Genomic DNA, 20627 nt, shown 5'->3' with positions numbered 1-20627 from the left:
AAAAAAGTAGAATGATAAAATAACATGATATAAAATACTAAAAATTCTTCTTTAAATTTCCACAGACTACAACAAACTAACATCATAAACTAAGAATAAAATATGTTGTTATTAACACAAGACCTTAGGTATTCTCACAGCATGGAGCTCACCCCTCCTACCCCTCGCACTCCTACCTTCTATATGCTGTTTACCACACGGTGCTCTGCTCATCACTATTGATACCACCTCCCTTTACATTAACGTCCCTAATGTCCATGGACTTACTGCTATTGAGCACTACCTTTCCCAATGCCCAATGGATTCCAAGCCAATAACTTCCTTCCTACTTGCTATGACTAACTACATCCCCACCCACAATTACTTCTCTTTTGAAGACATTACCTATAAACAAATCCTGGGTATGGCTATGAGCATCTCCATGCCTCCATCCTGTACCAACCTATCCATGGGCCATCTAGAGGAATTGTTCCTAAACACCCAGAATCCTAAGTGCCTCACCTGGCTCAGATTCAGTGATGACATCTTTGCAATCTAGATTGAGGGTGAGGACACCCTATCAACATTCCTCCAGAACCTCAAATACTTCTCCTCCATTTGCTTCATCTGGTCCTACTCAACCCAACAAGCTACCTTCCTAGATGTTGACCTCCAACTCAAAGATGGCTATATCAATACCTCCCTCCATATCAAACCTACTAATCACCAGCAATACACCCACTTCAACAGCTGCCACCCATTCCATACCAAGAAGTCCCTACCATACAGCCTATGCACCCATGGTTGTTGCATCTACAGTGACAAACAGTCCCGCTCAAAATAAATCGAGGGTCTCACTGAAGCCTTCACAGACTGTAATTATTCTCCCAACCTTGCACAAAAACAAATCTATGGTGCCTTATCTTTCCAGTCTCCCACCATCTCCCAAAGTCCCACCATCCAGCCACAGATGAGCATTACCTCATAACTCAGTACCACCAAGGACCGGAGCAACTGAATTACAGTCTCTGCCAGGGTTTCAATTACCTCTCGTTGTGACCTGAAATGAGAAATGTCCTGCCCACTATCTGTCCCACCCCTTCCACAGTGGTATTCTGCTGTCCATCAAACCTACACAATATACTCGTCCATCCTTACACAACGCCTGCACCCAACCCCTTACCTCTTGCTTCATACCCCTGTAATAGACCAGGGTGCAAGACCTGTTCCATACGTCCTCCCACCATCACCTAATCCAGTCCAGTCACAAACATCACCTATCACATCAAAGGCAGGGCTACCTGTGGAACCAGTCATGTGATCTACAAGCTAAGCTGCAACCACTGCACTGCATTGTATGTGGGCATGACAACCAACAAGCTGTCTGACCGCATGAATGGCCACCAACAAACTGTGACCAAGAAACAAGTGCACCACCCTGTTGCTGAGAACACTGCCGAACATGACAGTCTTCATTCCAATGACTGCTTGCAGCCTGTGCCATATGGATCCTTCCCACCAACACCAGCTTTTCTGAATTGCACAGGTGGGAACTTCCTCTGCAATACATCTTCTGTCCCCATAACCCTCCTGGCCTCAACCTTCATTAGTTACTGTCCTCACCCATCCAGTCCCTCCCCTGTTCCCATTCTGGAACTACACAGCCCTCATTCCACCACTGCACCCACTCTTTTTACTTCTCTCCTTTTCGGTTCCCCAACTCCCCCATCCTGCTCCACAACTCTCTCCTGTCCTCTGTCTAACACTTCACTGTCTGCCACCCCTACCCTACTATCCCTCCCCCTCCCCACCCCAACCTCCACCTTATCCCCACCCAGTTGCCACTCCCATCATGCACTGGTGCTGCTACTGGCATTGTGGTTTCTGTTGCCTGAGACTGCAGTCATGTGTGTGAGTTGCATTTGCATGTTTGGATGAGAGAGAGAGAGAGAGAGAGAGAGAGAGAGAGAGAGAGAGAGTTTGTCTGTCCTCTACTTTTGATGAAGGCCTTACTGGCCAAAAGCTTTATTTGTGACAATCTTTCTGGTGTGCCTATCTGTGAATCAGCTTCTCCGCTATATGGTGAATGGCAACTTTTCTTTTCATATATTGAATACTGAATATGTTATTTGTGTCAAATTACATATAACAAAAATACTGGTGTACCCCTCACTCATGCGTTATCAGTGGTGTTCAGTCATTCATCATGATCTATAGATCCTATCAGGAAGGAGAGCCTGGAATGTGGAATGAAGTGAGGTGTACATGAATAAAAGCAACATTTAATAACTTAACTTCTATACTGAATTACCAATGAATTACTGGTATCATTGAGCAGCTTAATTCTACACTACTGGCCATTAAAATTGCATGAAGATGACGTGCTACAGACATGAAATTTAACCAACAGGAAGAAGATGCTGTGATATGCAAATGATTAGCTTTTCAGAGGATACACACAACGTTGGTGCCGGTGGCAACACCTACAATGTGCTGACATGAGGAAACTTTCCTACCAATTTCTCATACACAAACAGCAGTTTACCAGTGTTGCCTGGTGAAACGTTGTTGTGATGCCTCGTGTGTTTATCGTATCGCGACATTGCTGCTCGCTTTGGTCGAGATCCAATGACTGTTAGCAGAATATGGAATCAGTGGGTTCAGGAGGGTAATACGGAACACCATGCTGGATCCCAACAGCCTCATATCATTAGCAGTCGAGATGACAGGCATCTTATCTGCATGGCTGTAGCGGATCGTGCAGCCACGTCTCGATCCCTGAGTCAACAGATGTGGACGTTTGCAAGACAACAATCATCTGCACGAACAGTTTGCAGCAACATGGACTATCAGCTCAGAGACCATGGCTGCGGTTACCCTTGACGCTGCATCACAGACAGGAGTGCCTGCGATGGTGTACTCAATGATGAGCCTGGGTGCACAAATGGCAGAACATCATTTTTCGAATGAATCCAAGTTCTGTTTACAGCACCATGATGGTCGCATCCATGTTTGTTGACATCGCACATTGGAAGCATGTATTCGTCATCGTTATACTGGCGTATCACCCGGCGTCATGGTATGGGGTGCCATTGGTTACACGTCTCGGTCACCTCTTGTTCGCATTGATGGCACTTTGAACAGTGGACATTACATTTCAGATGTGTTACGACCCGTGGCTCTACCCATCATTCGATCCCTGCAAAACCCTACATTTCAGCAGGATAATGCACAGCCACATGTTGCAGGTCCTGTACAAGCCTTTCTGGATACAGAAAATGTTCGACTGCTGCCCTGGCCAGCACATTCTCCAGATCTCTCACCAACTGAAAACGTCTGGTCAATGGTGGCCGAGCAACTGGCTCGTCACAATATGCCAGTCACTACTCTTGATGAACTATGGTATTGTGTTGAAGATGCATGGGCAGCTGTACCTGTACATGCCATCCAAGCTCTGTTTGACTCAATGCATATCAAGGCCATTATTACGGCCAGAGGTGGTTTTTCTGGGTACTGATTTCTCATGATCTATGCGCCCAAATTGTGTGAAAATGTAATCACATGTCAGTTCTAGTATAATACATTTGTCCAATGAATACCTGTTTATCATCTGCATTTCTTCTTGGTGTAGCAATTTTAATGGCCAGTAGTGTATTTTTGCCTATACCAATTAAACATAATCTAGTAAATTAACAGGAAAGCTTTAACTTGGAATACAAACCACTGCTTCCTCTGTTTTATTAAATAATTGTTGCTTATCAGCTGATGCTAGCTTAACATATATGAGAATATGCTGATATTTTTTGAAGAAAAGAAGTCTGTATTTATCCAGTCTGTAACAAAAGAGGACTGTTTGTAGGACACTACTAGGGGAGAGTGGGGGGATACAGGCAATGCTGACATCATTGTTTTCTCATCTGAGTAGTGCTGTAGTTAGTGGGAGACAGCGCATCACAGCAACTGGTGCAGAATTAGGGTGCAGAGGCAGTGAGTTCTTGTGATTTACTGTCTTATTATAGCACTAAAAATTAATCTGATGTTATTTTTGGTTTATGCTTAAATTGTGGGAAGTGTTTCAATGCTTTTTCAATGGTAAATATACATTGTATATTACAGGTATGTTCCTACCAACTGTTATGTTCATATGCAGGTGTAGTTGTGATTTTCTGTTTTATACTCTCTGATCGTTATGTGGAAATTTTTAACTTCTAGCACTGCGGTTAATAAAAGAAAAAAAAAAAAAAAATACGACCAATGCTGTCTCTCCTTCCAAGTATATACATTATCTGGTCGTGGTGCACAGGACACTCCATGGAGTTGCCAATCAATAAAGTTTTTGTTGTTTTGGTAAAGATTTCAAAGAATTAATAGATCTAGGTACACATTATGGACAAATCACCATTTCAGACATCCTGCAACATCACTCTACATTAAACAGACATGTCAAATTACAGGCTGATGCAATTGCCCAGCCTTGTGCTTCCCCATTGTATAAATACAGCACTTGGCCACACTTTCAGTGAATATAACTTCTTGTTAAATCACACCCTGAACATCACATCAACAATAAATAGTGCAAAATACATTGTATGGTACATGAAGAAAAGACACCGCTGATCGCCTTTTAAAAAAGAGGTCAGTACACCCTGGAACAGCTTGTTCACTGTGCTAGAGCCATCACACACTGAGTATAACAAATCTGCTGCTTTACTGGCAGAAAAGACTTACACTTAACAGACTGCAGGGATACAATAACGAAATTGCAGGAAGAGTTGCGAATTTCCTGAAATCATTTAAAGAGGCCACAGATGAAATAGAAGGCAAAAAAGAACATACAATCCACTTAGATGTTTGGTTTCACAAAGGATCTACCAGAGCTGGTTTCATTTGCAAGATATATCTTATGTATCCAAGCAACAAGCACACCGGGTGAATGGTGATTTAGTAAAGCTGGCAAGTTATTAACAAATTGCCACAGTCAATTAAATCAAGAACACTAGTGATCTACCACTGATCAACAGTAACTATAAATTTTCTTCTTTTGCATACAAATGAAAAAGTGAAGAGTGACAGCTGTAAGGTTATTCACGTGTTCAGAGTCTGGACAACAGACATGGAGAGAGTATGTGAACAAGTCGAATCGTGTTGCCAGCCACTAGTGGCTTGGTCCTCCCTTCAGCAAGTGAGTCCTAATGATCAGACACAGAACACTGCAATACTATAATCGGTGTTACTAATCATTTTGCCTCCTGAAGATAAGTACTTCCCAGCAATTTGTCTCATAAATTATTAGAACTAAAATGTCTGAGAGCAAGAGGTTCAATGCTGTTTCACCTCCATTGGGTCCTGTTGACTCTAAGCAACTTGTTCTTGTACCAATAGATGGTAAAGAAAGAGCTTTTCTCAGTGTCATATAAATTACACTTACATTTTCTTTTTTTTTTTTCTGCAAGACTCCCCCTCCCCAGTCTGGCCCGTGTATACATTGTACGTTTGACATATATATTACACGCATCTTTTCCTTCCTTCTCTCTGTATCCATCTCTTTCTTTCCTGCCACTCCATGCAGGAGATGTGGAGTCTTTATTTATTCCAATCTGTAACTGTTAATGGTTTGTGCATGTTGTCACATATGCCTGGCAGTACAGTGATGTGTACAATAATCACAATTGCATGCAATTAATGACATTTGTATCGGTACAGGAATATTATGTTGGAACAAATAAGCAAAAGTTATCATTTTATCATCATCTTAGATGCAATCCCAATATTGCTCTCTCATTTGTGTACCTCATAAGAAGGGGCTGGAAAAATTCACATTTTGCCTGGAAAATAGATGTAAATTCTGCCTCAAAATGCAGAAAATGCAATTACTTACTGGAAACCTTCTCATAGCAAATTATATCCAATTCAATATTTCATCAAAAATAGTTTGAAATAGCTTTATTTTCTGCATATAAATATAAAAAATGTAACCAGTTTACAGTTGTTGTTATTGTACATTATCAGATGAAGCAAATTTGGAAAGATAAAGTGCAACAGAACGGGTTTCAAAATAAAAAGTGCACAAATGCAATCACATATAATTGTGCTCAATGCTGTGCTGCCATGACAGTTGTGGGTGATTACATTCTCTATTTAAGATAAACACCAAGTAATGCAACAAGTACGAGGGCTATTTGGAAAGTAAGGAATGATAGGTTGTGAAATGGAAACCACAGTGAAAATCAAAACTGTTTTATTTGCAATGGTTAGTTACACCTTCCAGCTACTTCTCTACACAGTCGCTGCTCAGACTTAGACATATGTTGTAGCATTGTACTAACTTTTCAATTTCCTCATTATAGAAGACAGCCACCAGTGCATTTCAACAGTTTTCTGCTCTGGGCTGCAGCTTGTTGTCTGTGTCAAAATATTGTCTTCATAGCCAACAATTCATTTGAGCAGAGATGAACCTCAGGGGTAGCCAATTATGGGCTATATTGTGGGTGATCAAACACTTCCCATTGAAAACGCTGCAGGAGCATCTTCATTGCCCCTGCAGAATGTGACCAAGAATTGTCGCACAGAATGAACTGCATGGCAGTTATGTTATGTGGATTGCATAGCTTCAGGCCAAATCTTTTGACAGGCCCTCATACTTGGTGGGAAACGTTAATTTCTATCTGTCTTTACGTTCTCATTGTGAGCTGAGAACTGAAAAGAGCATCATGATGCGATCGACAGGTGTACTAGACACAGTGCCCAATGCTTCTGTGCAAAGCTTCATCAGATTTTCACTGTATTTTCCATTTCATGACTGATCATTCCTTACTTTCCAAATAACCCTCAAATATAACAAAGAAACAAATACATTTGTGTGATAGCTAAAGTTTAAAAGTTGGTATAAGGCAGACACTTTTAACATGACAAATTTGGTATTGGATGTTTTGCACTGTGGTTGCATCAGATCTGATAGAGGTCAGGCCTGAACTATGTCTTTAAGCAGTCCCTAGACAGGCAATAATATTGTATAATCATATTGTGCAATTTTACTGTAGTTCTCCCTAGACTGCACAAGAAAACTGCACAATTATAAGGTACAATATTATGGAGTCAGTGCAGCCACAGATTTGTAGAGCTATATGGACTGTAATAAAATTGCTCTCTCTCCCCATTTTGGGGTCATTTTTAATTTCTGATGATGACAATGCCAAGCTGTGAGTACAGATGCCCCAGAGCCTGTTGCTTGGAAGACACTATCAAGGATATTGTCAATACTGCCCACAGATGGCGCAATATTTCCATGCAGCAGAAAGTATTTCAAAAGTTTCTGATGTTCTCAACATTATTGTGCAACTTCTCAGTTCCACCTCTACACATTCAATATTATTGCACTTCAGGAAAATTTTTTCAGTATTATTGAGCATCTAGCGTGCACTTTTAACAATTCCTGCTGACTCAACAAGCAATTATGCGGTAGCCATTCCTGAATGCTTTGTGTTGTGCATTGCTCATTGTTTTCTCTTTTCATTTTGAAATGAGTGAAATGACTAATCTTGGTCCATCACAGATTTTTATTATGACCCTTACAACACCAGAAGAGATTGGCAATTCCTCTGACAATGACAGTTCTACTTACTTAGAACACAGATATAGGCTGCTGTCCTGTAAGATGGTGGCAGGGCTTGTTTCTCCACTCTAATCCTCACCCCACTAGTGGTCAAAATTATAGTTTATTTATGATCATGACCATCTGCCACTACAGCTTAGTGCTCACACTCTGCACTGTAGTGGTTGGAAAATAAATTCTGTCATGTCTTCTGACTGTCCCAAAATTCTTCACTTAACATTAAAATAGTTACTTTTGGTTCTGCTGCTATGCAAAGTGCCTTGCTAGTTCTATCTGTACAGTTGTCAAACAGAAGCATGGTTTGCACAGCTATGAATGCCCACAAAAGGTCAAAACTAATATTCTGCTGATTTTGTAATCATGGAATTGGGTGGGAAAAGACAAACAGTGTCCAGCAACATCTTAAGTAGGAGACACTTTCAGTTCACCAGCAGGAAAATGCTACTGCTTTTCAAGATAACAATCATTTTTTGAAAGTGTAATAACAGAAGAAAGGAAAGGGAGGGCAGTTTGGAAGAAAAAGGTATTGAAGTTTTTGCAAAACCTAATGCTCCAGTCAAAAAGTTCCCAATCAGCAATCATGGCTGAAAAGCATTAGTACAAACATGTTCATGCAAACAGCAGATTCAAAATAACAATGAGCACATTGTTGTTTCAGCACTTGGTCATGGAGTTTATTGAATTTAAGCATTAAAAATAGGAACTCAAACACACCTGAACCATTGCCTAGCCTCCTCCATTGTCCAGTCTGGATATACAACTTCTTCTCCCATGTACAGCCCACTATAAATCTGTGAGCCATTCTCTGAATGTACCAGACCAGTTTCTGGAACACTGCAGTTGATACATGCTGCAGATGGAATTGACACCACCACTTTTCTGCCTGTTAGCAAACTTGAGTTCAGAAAGGGGGCAATGTCCTGTAAAGGCTGTGCACTTTCATTGCCCAAAGATAGGCCCAAAATTGAATCCCAGAGGCATGTTGAGTCCCAAGGAAAATCCTGTAACAACAATGGCAAATTTCTATTGAATGGACACTGGCATTTTTGTTGATGTTAAATAACCTCTCAAGACAAGAAGGCTCTCTGAAGAAGATTAGAATAACCTGGACATTTATGAAAAGAAATATTTATTCAGAAAGGTAATCAATCCACAAAGAGACAGATGGTTGTCCAGTGGGCACAACTCCTCACACAGCTAACAGACACATACAAAAATGATTAAATATTGCCATGCACTGTATGTCACCTGTCATGGACAGTGGGTAGATATCGTTAGCTTTGTAATTTCCTGAAAGTAATTAGATTTAATTTATGTAACTAGCTGGAACATTCCATGTATGTGTAAATGAGGCACTCTTATTGGAGCAAGCAGTTCAGCATTGTGTGTACATGGTGTGTGCTCAACAAACATGCTCTCAGTCTGGAGTGTTGATTCTTGTTGTTGACCCTGTTCTTGTAAATACTAAAGGTGAACATGTAAGGCAGATAAATGGGAAGATTTGAGGACAGGCTGAATGTTGTGGTGGATTGGGTTATGGGTGTGGGAAATTTGACCATAGGTGTATAGACAAGTGGAAGTCTTAGTAGCTATTGAGCATTTGTCAGGTGTGCAATGTGCATTTATTGTAAAGATGTTTTACAAGAACTTGGATAGTTTTGTTGGAGCTCATTGTGCTTTCTGTTAGGAGTTTACCTACACTGACTCCCATGCCACCTTCCAGTACTATCAACCTTTGGAAGAGAAACTTTGAAGTAACTGGTAACACTAAAAAAAGAAGAGGCAATAGCGTAAAAACAAGCTGAACCCCAGAGAATATTGATTATTGTGTACAGTTTTATGAAGAAGTCTGTGGAAACCAGCTAAGTGGCAGAGCACAGAACTTGGTCTCAGCAGGCAATCAGTGGGAATGATTCTAATGAATGATCTTGTAATGGGACACCCTCCTCTAACATTACCTTTTTTTATAGAAATAAATGATACCATTTATACTACTGATTCTTGTATAGGCGAACATTATCTCAGCTGTTTAACTGAATGAGCTTCATATGATTTTGTATAAGATGTATTATATTTCAGACTAAAATGTATAAAAAGAAATTAATTTATTAGTACTCTGTATGTACAGTTAAAATTATTCTTCCTTTAAAAATATTTGAAATTATGAAATTTCTGGTATACTTGAAATTCATATTATTGATTGCACAATCTAATACTAATTATTAAATTTATTTCTGGATTCATTTACAAAATAATGATATATTTTAGTGAAGATCCTTCTTTTGTTAAGAAAGTTTGTAAACTTTTTTTGCTTTTTAAACTCTTTGGAATATTGTGAATACTGTAGAATGTTAGTAGTAGTGGCATGTCTCTAATGGAAACACATGTATTTTGCTAATCTTGTCAACAACAATGTAATTGAAGGTTTTATGAAAGTGGAGCTTGTGAAGTTAGTGTGATATATAAGAAGGGGATAAAATAAAAGAAATATATAGGCAAATCTTCATCAGTTATTCACTCATCAGGAACCCACAATGTCATAAATAAAAATTTCAGCTGCAAGAATGTACCACTAGATACAAGAATTAGAGCCAACAACAAGAAGAAGAGAAAATGAAGATAAGAAATAAGTGTTTCTTTTGTATATCTTATGACTTTTGAAGTTTGCGAAACTTTTATAATCAGAGAATTTTAATAGTGATATGTGGGAGGGTAAGATTACGGTCTCTGCTACCATCAATATAAGATGTAAGTTGTGAAAATCCTTCAACTTCAAGATTACAGTAACTGCATATGCTTTTGCCAAGCAGTGTTTCATGTTTCCAGAGAAAATTAAGTGAGAGTTCACAGGTTTTAGATAAGTGATAAAGCCCAATTTCACCTTAATGGTTTTGTCAACAAGGTGAACTTTCAAAAATGGTCTAATGAAAACCCACATTGTCTCCCTTAAACTTCTTTCCATTTAGACAAAGTAACAATTTGATGCACATTATCATCTTGGCAATAATTGGATCTTATTTTTTGAAGCTAGACACAGTGACAGTAAACTCTGAAGGTTATGCTAAAATGAAGATAACAATTTCTCTACCAGTATTCAATCCCTATGATCCAGATGAAGAAACACTTGTCCAGCAGGATGCTGCAACAAGCGATACTTCCGCAGTGTAAGTGGATCTGCTTAGGCTAACATTTCCTGGTTGTATCATCAGCACAATTTGTGATATTCTGTGGCTTTCCCATTCACCAGATTTATCAACCCAACACTTTTTTCTTGTGAGGTTACCTTAAGTCCAAAGTTCTCCAGAAAACCACCCAAGAACCAGAGATTATCTGTAGAAGTGAATTGGATATGTTACACACTGTTGTGGGTGGATTCATTATCAGGCTGTAACAAAGTGTACAAAACCAATGATGCCATCTGAGTAATAGCATATTCAAAAATGGTAACTCTCATGGTAAACTTATGTATACTAGACTCACGAAAATAAAGAGGACATATGCTCCAATTCATGTAAATTTTTTGTATCTTCCCATTTGACTGCCTCACCCTGTTCTTGATCCTGGCTTCAGCATGACATAGTTTGCTGGCAACATCAGGTATATTGGATACTGACATTGCCATGGCTCCAGTACGGCTATACAAAATATGTCACCTTGATGAGTAAGAACCCAAATACAAATACCACAATCCTCTGATGGTGTGCATTCATTGTCAAGGTACCAGTGGATATTTTCAGCATCAGTGAGTCAGAGGTACATCAAGTTCCAATAATGTTTTATGAATATGCTGCCAGGATATGGTTAAAGGAATTTGACTGTGTCAGTAAATAAAATGGTTATGATGATATGGTGTGGTTCTGTCAATGTCTACCTTGCTTGTACAGCACACCATGGCAGTAATTTGAGAATGAAATGGTAATGTTCAAAAGCTGGGACAAATTTCAGACAGAAATAAAGGCAACATTTGGTGAAAACCAGTAAGAGGTCTACATTGTTTTTGGTTGTATTACACAGTAAATGTGATTAAAGTGGAAGCCAACAAGTTTTACCCTCAATGAAGGATGTATCAAAGGACATATACACTATGTGATCAAAAGTATCCAGACACCCCCAAAAACATACATTTTTCATATCAGGTACAGTGTGCGGCTACCTACTGTTAGGTACTCCATATCAGTGACCTCAGTAGTCTTTAGACATCATGAGAGAGCAGAATGGGGTGCTCTGTGGAACTCACAGACTTCGAGCGTGGTCAGGTGATTGGGTGTCACTTGGGTCGTACATCTGTGTGTGAGATTTCCACACTCCTAAACATCCCTAGGTCCACTGTTCTGATGTGATAGTGAAGTGGAAACGTGAAGGGATGCATACATCACAAAAGCATACAGGCCGACCTCATCTGCTGACTGACAGAAACCACCAACAGTTGAAGAGGGTCATAATGTGTAATTGGCAAACATCTATCCAGACCATCACCCAGGAATTCCAAACTGCATCAGGATTCAACGCAAGTACTATGACAGTTAAGCGGAAGGTGAGAAAACTTGGATTTCATGGTCAAGCGGCTACTCATAAACCATACATCATGCTGGTAAATGCCAAACGACACCTCGCTTGGTGTAAGATGTGTAAACATTGGACGATTGAACAGTGGAAAAACTTTGTGTGGAGTGACAAATCACGGTACACAATGTTGCAGTCTGATGGCAGGGTGTGGGTATGACAAATGCCCGGTGAACGTCATCTCCCAGCATGTGTAGTGCCAACAGTAAAATTCAGAGGTGGTAGTGTTATGGTGTGGTCGTGTTTTTCATGGAGAAGGCTTGCACCCCTTGTTGTTTTGCAAGGCACTATCACAGCACAGGCCTCCATTGATGTTTTAAGCACCTTCTTGCTTCTCACTGTTGAAGAGCAATCCGGGGATGGCGATTGCTTCTTTCAACATGACAGAGCACCTATTCATAACGCACAGCCTGTGGTGGAGTGGTTACACGACATTAACATCCCTGTAATGGACTGGCCTGCACAGAGTCCTGACCTGAATCCTATAGAACACCTTTGGGATGTTTTGGAACGACGCTCATGCCAGGCAACACTGACTGACATCAATACCTCACCTCAATGCTGCACTCCGTGAAGAACGGGCTGCCATTCCCCAAAAACTCTTCCAGCATCTGATTGAATGTATGCCTGCAAGAGTGGAAGCTGTCATCAAGGCTAAGGGAGGGCCAACACCATGTTAAATTCCAGAATTACTGATGGAGGGTGCCATAACTTGTAAGTTATTTACAGCCAGATGTCCGAATACTTTTGATCACACAGTGTATCATGCACTTTTTCTAAAAAAAATCTTTCCACAACAGAGGACTTCTTCAGTTGCTGCCAGCACATCAAGGCAATGCCTTGGAAAAGAGTGTGCTGAAAGCCATTTTAGAGACTTATGACCATCATTTTGATGGCAGTCTTGAAACACCATCAGAACCCTGTATCACACATAGTTGAACAAGAGATACAAGGGTTTATGATGTCTGTTAATGTCAAACCACAATAGCTAGAAATACACAGTCCATCACACAGGAAAGATAACTGATTTTACATTCACGTAACTACTAATGCCATCTGTGAACCAGTTTGTGAATTAACTAGCACGGTATTTTGACTACTATCTGTTTTAAATTTTAACAGTATGTTTTGAACTTTGATCATGAAGGGAGCAACATACAAACATTAAGTTTTATTTTCAATTGGGCAAAAGCCTAACAAACACATCTGAAATTATGCAAACTGCTTATGGTAGTAAATCAGTGGGTCATTAAATGGTTTTAAGTGGTGTGCAAGGTTTGTTGATAGCAGAGAGAGCTTTAAAGATAATCGGCATTCAGGAGTATCATAAACAGTTTGAGTCGAAGAAAATGTTGGCCAAAATTCTTCAAAAAGGTAGTTGCGCATCTACCAGCTCAGTTGAAGAGCTCACTAGAATTGCTAAAACAACTGTGCATCACATTCTAACTGAACATTTTGGCAATTAGAACACCTGTTGTCACTTTGAGGCCCTGTCACTCACTATCAAAGATATTGCAGGATGGAAGACTGCAGAGACATGAAAAGATCGGCCACTAGGGAACAGGCTCCATGTCTTGCATCATAACAGACCATCCTGGGTTGTCATAATTTTGTAGAAAGCAAGCCAAGAGAATTTGTTATAACATGAAGGCATTCAGCAGCAGTGTAATTATCAGTCCTGAGAGTATTCAAACAGAGATCTGCAAACAATCAGATAATAGAGCACAGCATTAGCAACATAATTTGCACTGTGTTACTGTATATTTTTTGATATTTTTCCTTAGTTCTTATCTTCTGAAGCTCATGTTCAATGTAGGACTAATAATCGTTAAGTTAGCACAATGATCTGTATTATGTAAGTCAATGTGTGTTCTGTAATCCATGTTGCCAAATTGTTTTCAGTGTATGCATATCAGTGCTTCTCAGGATAAATGACTCCCTTCACTTTGATATAATTTGGATTTGTTTGATTTATAATTGCCAGTTTGTGATGCTGATACTGTGGTAGCATTTCTGCACATAAAGCTGTGAATGAGGGTATCCACTTACCCACGAATCACATGCTGATGTAGGGCAGAGACAAATTTTATTCAGTTTCTCATCTGCAAGGATTTTATTATTTACAGTGACAGATCTTACAATTTGTAAGATGATGATAGATTTGAACTTCAGACATTTCTCCAGGTGATATATCAATTCAACAATGGTCAGCTGTCTTTGACACAGTTTCTATGATTTGATACAGTGTAAAATTTGTATACTTTAGAGTTGGGTAATTGTTTCAGGAACTTTATGATCTAGTGCATGTAGTGTACTCAATATATCACAGTCTGATGTGGTGGTAAACTGAAGGTATCAGTCTGCTGTATTTGCAGGGGGCTCCATGCAGTCTGGTCTGCATACAGCTGCTAGATTACAATCAAGCTTGATTACTGTGTGGTAATAGTCTTTACCATGTTGCTATCAAGAAGGATCTTGTGTGGCTACACACGTTTGTGAGATTGAGGGCATCATTCGTCACTGGCAAATTTATATTCTGTATACACATCATCCACATAAGCAATGCAGGAGAGTGTTCTGCATTCAATGATTGACTCATTGTTGGTGGGTACTGGCCATTCTGCATCAAATTTTGAAAGCATTCAAATATGGAGTGGAGGTGAGGCACACTAGTTGGCCCAATGTGAAACAACATATCAACACTCTGGCAATCAACTAGTGCTCATATAGGGTGTCTCCAACTGAACAACAGATAAGTCAGAAGGAAGTGGAAAAGGTGATGTGAGACATCATTCAGTCATTGATGAGTCCTTGGTCTTCTCCTGTCATCATCACAAAGAAGAAAGATAGCACATTGTGTTTCTGTTTCAATTATCAGCAACTGAACACAGTCACGAAAAAGGACATATACCCATTCGACACATTGACCACCTAGAATATTTCTCAACTATGGATATGTATACTGGCTACCAGCAGATCAAGTTGATAAGGCTAACTAGAAAAATATAGTTTTTGTTACATTCGATGGCCTGTGAGCTCAAAGTTGTGCTGCTTTTTCTGTACAGTGCTTCAGTTATACTTCAATGCTTGATGGACAGCCTGCTTTGATTTCTTAAATGGGCAGGATGTCTATGCTACCTGGATGATGTTGCTGTGTTCTTGAAGACCTTTTAAGAGCATCTAGGTCACTTGAAAAATATACTGAAGTGTGTCCATAATGCAATCTTTGCCTGAATCTGAGAAAGTTCATCTGCCTCATTGAAAAAATAAAAATTGTGAGTCACCTGATGAACAGAAATAAAGTCTGTCCAGACCCAGAAAAAGTATGATCCATAACAAAGTTTTCCACTACTTGGCACATTCAAGATACACATGTATTCCTGCTACAAATGTTCCACAAAGGATTTCAGTTGCAAGGTATGGCCATGTAAGAACTGCTGTGGAAAGGCACCTAACTTTCTGGGACCAAGGAGTAAAAAGATCACTCTGTATCCTTCAGGTCTGTATGCTTCAGGGGGCACTGACAGCTTCATCATGTTTTGCACTTTTGGATGAGAGTGTTGAGACAAGGATCAGCAGTTGCAGTACTGGTGCAATTCTAGTGCATACCGATATCCAGCAAGTTGAATGATTGTTTATACCACCAGGATACCCTCGAAGCCTAGAAGAACTATTTTATGGCTGAGAATGAATGCCTAGAAATTGTTTAGGCTGTGAGTAAGTTCCAGATCTGCACTGCTTGACAATCACCAAGGAATAGCTGACTCTTACTAAGGAACAACTGCCAGTTGCCAATTGCTACAGAACAACTGACAATTGCTATGGAACACCAGACCAATGATGGTAAAAGGAAATGTAGAGGATGGGATGTGTTAATTATAGCAAACATGAACACTCTGTATGTATTAAATAGTTCATGCTGTACAGTGTTAGACAAAAGTTGTTGTGGTACTAATTAGTATGACATTCTGTGTGGTGTGGCAACATGTCTGCAAGGCATCATTTGAGTGCCTACAATTGTGGATAAGCATTTACATGGCTTAAAGCTGGTCAAAGTGTCACTAATGTGGCACAGCAGTTGGTATGTCAAAGTGTCATCTCCCAATTAAAAAAGGTTGCTGAAAGTAGAAATGCTATGAAAATGCATGCTAGTGGTTGTAGATGGATCACTGTACTGCAAGAGGATTGATATGCTACCCTAGTGTTAAAAAAGAACAGATATCTTACTCCTAGATAGATCGCTGCAGACCTTGCAACTACTACCGGTACATGTGTCTGCCAGAACCATTTCAGTATGAGTAAATCAGGCTGGTTTGTATGCTCAGAAGCCTGTTAAATGCATCCCACTTCAACCACATAAATACCAAAAGTGTAGAGAGCATGTTGGTTAGGTCAGAAACAGTGGTCTATAGTGACCTTCTTCAATGAATCCTGCTTCACTCTGGCAAATGATTCTTGCCACCAGTTAGTGTGGAAGATATGGGAACATGTTACACATCACAGAATTTTCATGAACGTCATTGGTATGGATTAGGCACTATGGTGTGTGCAGGTATTATGCACAATGACTAAACACCACTGAATATCTCAATGTGAGGTACTATTACAGCACAATGATATTGCAGGGAGATTATTCTCAATCATGACTGTTTAGTGGTGCAGTATGTCCTGACATTCTGTTTGTGGATGACAACGAATGCCCAAATAGGACTTCTGATGTGTCAAACACACAAAAAATTGAAGACATTGAACAAATGGAATGGTGTGCATACTCCACAGACCTAAATCCTACAGAAGATGCCTGGGACACTCTTGGTAAATGTGTTTCTGAATGAACGTCCCTTGTCCGCAGCTCGTGGTCGTGCGGTAGCGTACTCGCTTCCCACGCCCGGGTTCCCAGGTTCGATTCCCGGCGGGGTCAGGGATTTTCTCTGCCTCGTGATGACTGGGTGTTGTGTGCTGTCCTTAGGTTAGTTAGGTTTAAGTAGTTCTAAGTTCTAGGGGACTAATGACCATAGCTGTTAAGTCCCATAGTGCTCAGAGCCATTTGAACCATTTTTTGAACATCTCTTCCCTGAACCATGCAGGAACTGAAAACCACCTGGAGAGAGCAGTGGGAGAATATCCCCAAAGGACTCCTCAGCATAGTATGAATAACAGGTTCAAAATGTTTGTTTGTTCCAATGAGAGTGGGTTCGTAACTAAGAGTCTGATATTGATGTTTATGTGGGAAGTCTGATCAGTGTCAAACATGGAAATTATTTATATCTGTTAGCCTGCTTTCCCATGTGGTGAAATCTGTACCATTTTTCATCATTAATATACCACTCCACCTCTACTATTCTCTGTTACTTATGCACTGTGTTTCATGTCATCCATCATTGTGTGTGACTATTTCTGTCCAACGATTCCTCCATTCCTTAGCAACTGTCAAGTAGGAATGCAATGACACTCTAGTGTACAAAGTTGGATGCAAGCATAATGTTTCTACTGCCTTTTTCAGAATCTATTCGAAGAACATTGTAGCACTGGTAATAATACAGTCATCACAGAACAACAAAATATTGCAGCTGCAAAAGGGAAGATCCTGAATTACTGAAGAGCATAGAGGAGAAGTGTTTCAGTCAAGACTGGCCTCAGAAGTAATTTAATGATGCAGCATCATCTGTAGGATGACAACTGTAAACCACCCACAGATGAATGGCCTCATGGAACATTTTGATAAGACGCTTACAGAGGTACATTGATCTCAAACAGAGGACCAAGATGCAATATTGCTTTTTGTGACATTTGTATATTACACAGCAATGCAAGACACTATGAGTTTCATGTTTTCTGATCCAAGGCCAACAAACTGAAAAAATAACAGATATTTTGTGTCTGTTTCAGCCTGAGGATGGTGACATTGATGACATGAAACAGTTCTTCATGTGAACTAAAGAAGCAATACAGCTGGAATGAACATGAATCTTGAATGTCCAAGATAAGGACTGTGAACATCATAACAGCAAATATCAACCTGTACACTACAACCAAGTATGGACTTTTACACCTAAGTGGAAATTAAGCCTCTCAGAAAAATTAATAAAAAGGTAATTTGGCTAAAAATGCTACATCACTTGTCAGACATTACCAACAAAACTGGCAATGATGGCCCTACATCAAAAAGGCAAAAGTACAGAGACATTATCTGTGTACTTTACAGGAATCCCTGTCATATTCCTGCAGTGCAGATCTGTAATGGGTGTTTATTAAACAAGGAACATAAAGAAATGCCTGATGTTCATGATGCCTCAATGGAAATAACTCCATTTCAATGGCTTAGTGACCACCATGATGAGATGACATGACAAGAATGTACCAGTGCTGTCAGAGGAAGGACCATTGACTTCATCCAGACTGATTAGGCTATGGTCCATTCTGAAACAGTGGGCCACAGTTTCATGAGGAAGATCAGCAATGCTGTATAGTATTCATTGTCCCCTTTGTCATAGAGATTACAGTTTCTGACTGGCAGGTGTGGCTCACCTGTTCTAATGCTGCCTTATTTATTGTTTAATGTTACTCGACAATAAAGGAAATGAATGAGAAATTTGGAAAGAGAATTAAAGTTTAAAGAGAATAAATAAAATTAGGCAGTTTCCCAATGACATTGTAATTCTGTGAGAAATGCCAAATGACTGGCAATAGCAGCTGAATCGAATTGAAAGTGTGTTAAAAGGGGTTATAACATGAATGTTACTATAAAAGTAAGATAATTGGTACATCGTAGAATTAACTGGTGAAACCTAAGATTTATCATTGTGATGTGGTAAAGTCTGAAATTTTCATTATATGCATAGATTTTGAACTTTTACCGAGAGACGTTGGTGAATCTTAGAATTTACCAATGCAGACTGGTAAAAGCGTCATCAAAGATTCCCACCTCCATCGTGCAGGTTCAGACAAGTTTCATTGTTGCCAATTTTCTGTTCAGATTAGTTTCTTTGCTGGCAGTTATGAGTTCTCTGTCTGCTTGCACTGCGTAGTTTCAATCTGTGTCAAGCATCATGCGTATGGTCATTTTTGCGACTCGTTTTATTGGTGTGTCTTCTGCAGCTTTGCTTCAGAATGAGTGATGTTATATGTAACAGATTTGATGAAATTTTAAGTGAATCAGTGAATAAGAAGAAGGAAAACAATATTTATGTAACTGCTGAGCAGTATAATATTCTGTTAAGTAAAGTGAAAAATGCAAAAAATTGTTTCCAATAAAAAACCTTTTCACTACAGGTGTTTGAAGTGATATGATATTCTCAGTATCGGAGGTGAAGAGAACTCATAGCACCAGTGTCTGCTGGAAAAGAATAAATTCATTATTATGTTCATTTTTATGAACTGTTCAACGTATTACATGAGACCCACATTGCTATAGGCCATGGTGGCCGAACACAGATGATTGTCGAACTGAATAGTGAGTACAAAAATGTGACTGTTGAATCAGTTGTTACTTATTTGAAATTATGTGAACCATGACATAAAAAGCAAAAAGCATTGACAAGGAGTGTTGTAGCAAAACCTTTCACACACAGTGAAATGAATTCACGATGCCAAATTGACTTAATCAATATGCGGGCAAACCCAGACAATAAGTCAAAGTCATACTTGTATACCAAGATCATCTGACAAAATTTGTTATTCTCTGTGCACTTTAATGTTGAAAATGGCTGATGAAGTAGCATATCATCTTTTGAAATTTTTACCACCTTTGGTGCCCCTAGTCTCCATCGTTCTAATAATGGTAGAGAGTTTTGTAACCACGTCATTCAAAGTTTATGTTGGTAGAGGAGTTATATGAAGATAGTCCATGGGAAGCTGAGGCACAATCAGTCTCAGGGACCAGTCAAAACTGCAAATCAAGATATCAAAAATATGTTATCAACTTGGATGGAAACAAATTAAACTTTAAAATGGTCTGACGCGGTGAGGTTTGTGCAAGCAATGAAAAATAAGGCTTATCATGAATGGATCAGATGTCCACCTTATAAAGCCATTTTTGGGGTTCCAATGAAACTGGGCATTGCGACCTCAGTTGTTCCATGTGAGCTAATAAAAAATATAAACACTGAAGAAGACTTGGAAACAATATTAAACACCACTTCCACTGACTCACAGAAAATTGAAAATGATGACCAAGGAATTGATGCCAGTGAATCAAGTGCTGGAACAGAAGGAACAGAGGTTGAAAATGTGCCTGCAGAGGGTGAGGAAGCACCAGAGACACAAGATTTGATGACAGTTAATGAGACACCGACACCAGCTGATGTTGTGACGAGATGCTGATAACTTTTAACACTGTTAATAAAGTGAAACAGATCTGAGAAGTTGCCAAAGAAGGTCTTCAATTGCAGGCAGAGAAAATGAAAGTGGCCTCATGTAACATTTATTTATTTATTTATTTAGCCATCCATGGACATTTTAAAATGTATGGATG

At 39.5% G+C, this 20627-nt stretch overlaps 1 protein-coding gene across 1 annotated transcript in view; it reads right to left on the bottom strand.

Moving 5' to 3' along the window:
• Nucleotides 1–20627, bottom strand: part of LOC126095648 (uncharacterized) — a 191339-nt gene that overhangs the window by 24478 nt on the left and 146234 nt on the right. Inside the window, exon 8 of the mRNA XM_049910409.1 lies at nt 8306–8592. Within this exon, the coding sequence (XP_049766366.1) occupies nt 8306–8592 (287 nt within the window). The remainder of the gene's footprint in view (nt 1–8305; nt 8593–20627) is intronic.

This window comes from Schistocerca cancellata, chromosome 8 (genome assembly GCF_023864275.1).
Source record: "Schistocerca cancellata isolate TAMUIC-IGC-003103 chromosome 8, iqSchCanc2.1, whole genome shotgun sequence".
Taxonomy (NCBI): Eukaryota; Metazoa; Arthropoda; class Insecta; order Orthoptera; family Acrididae; genus Schistocerca; species Schistocerca cancellata.
Note: the sequence above shows the minus strand (reverse complement) of the source record. Positions and strands in the feature narration are given on the sequence as shown.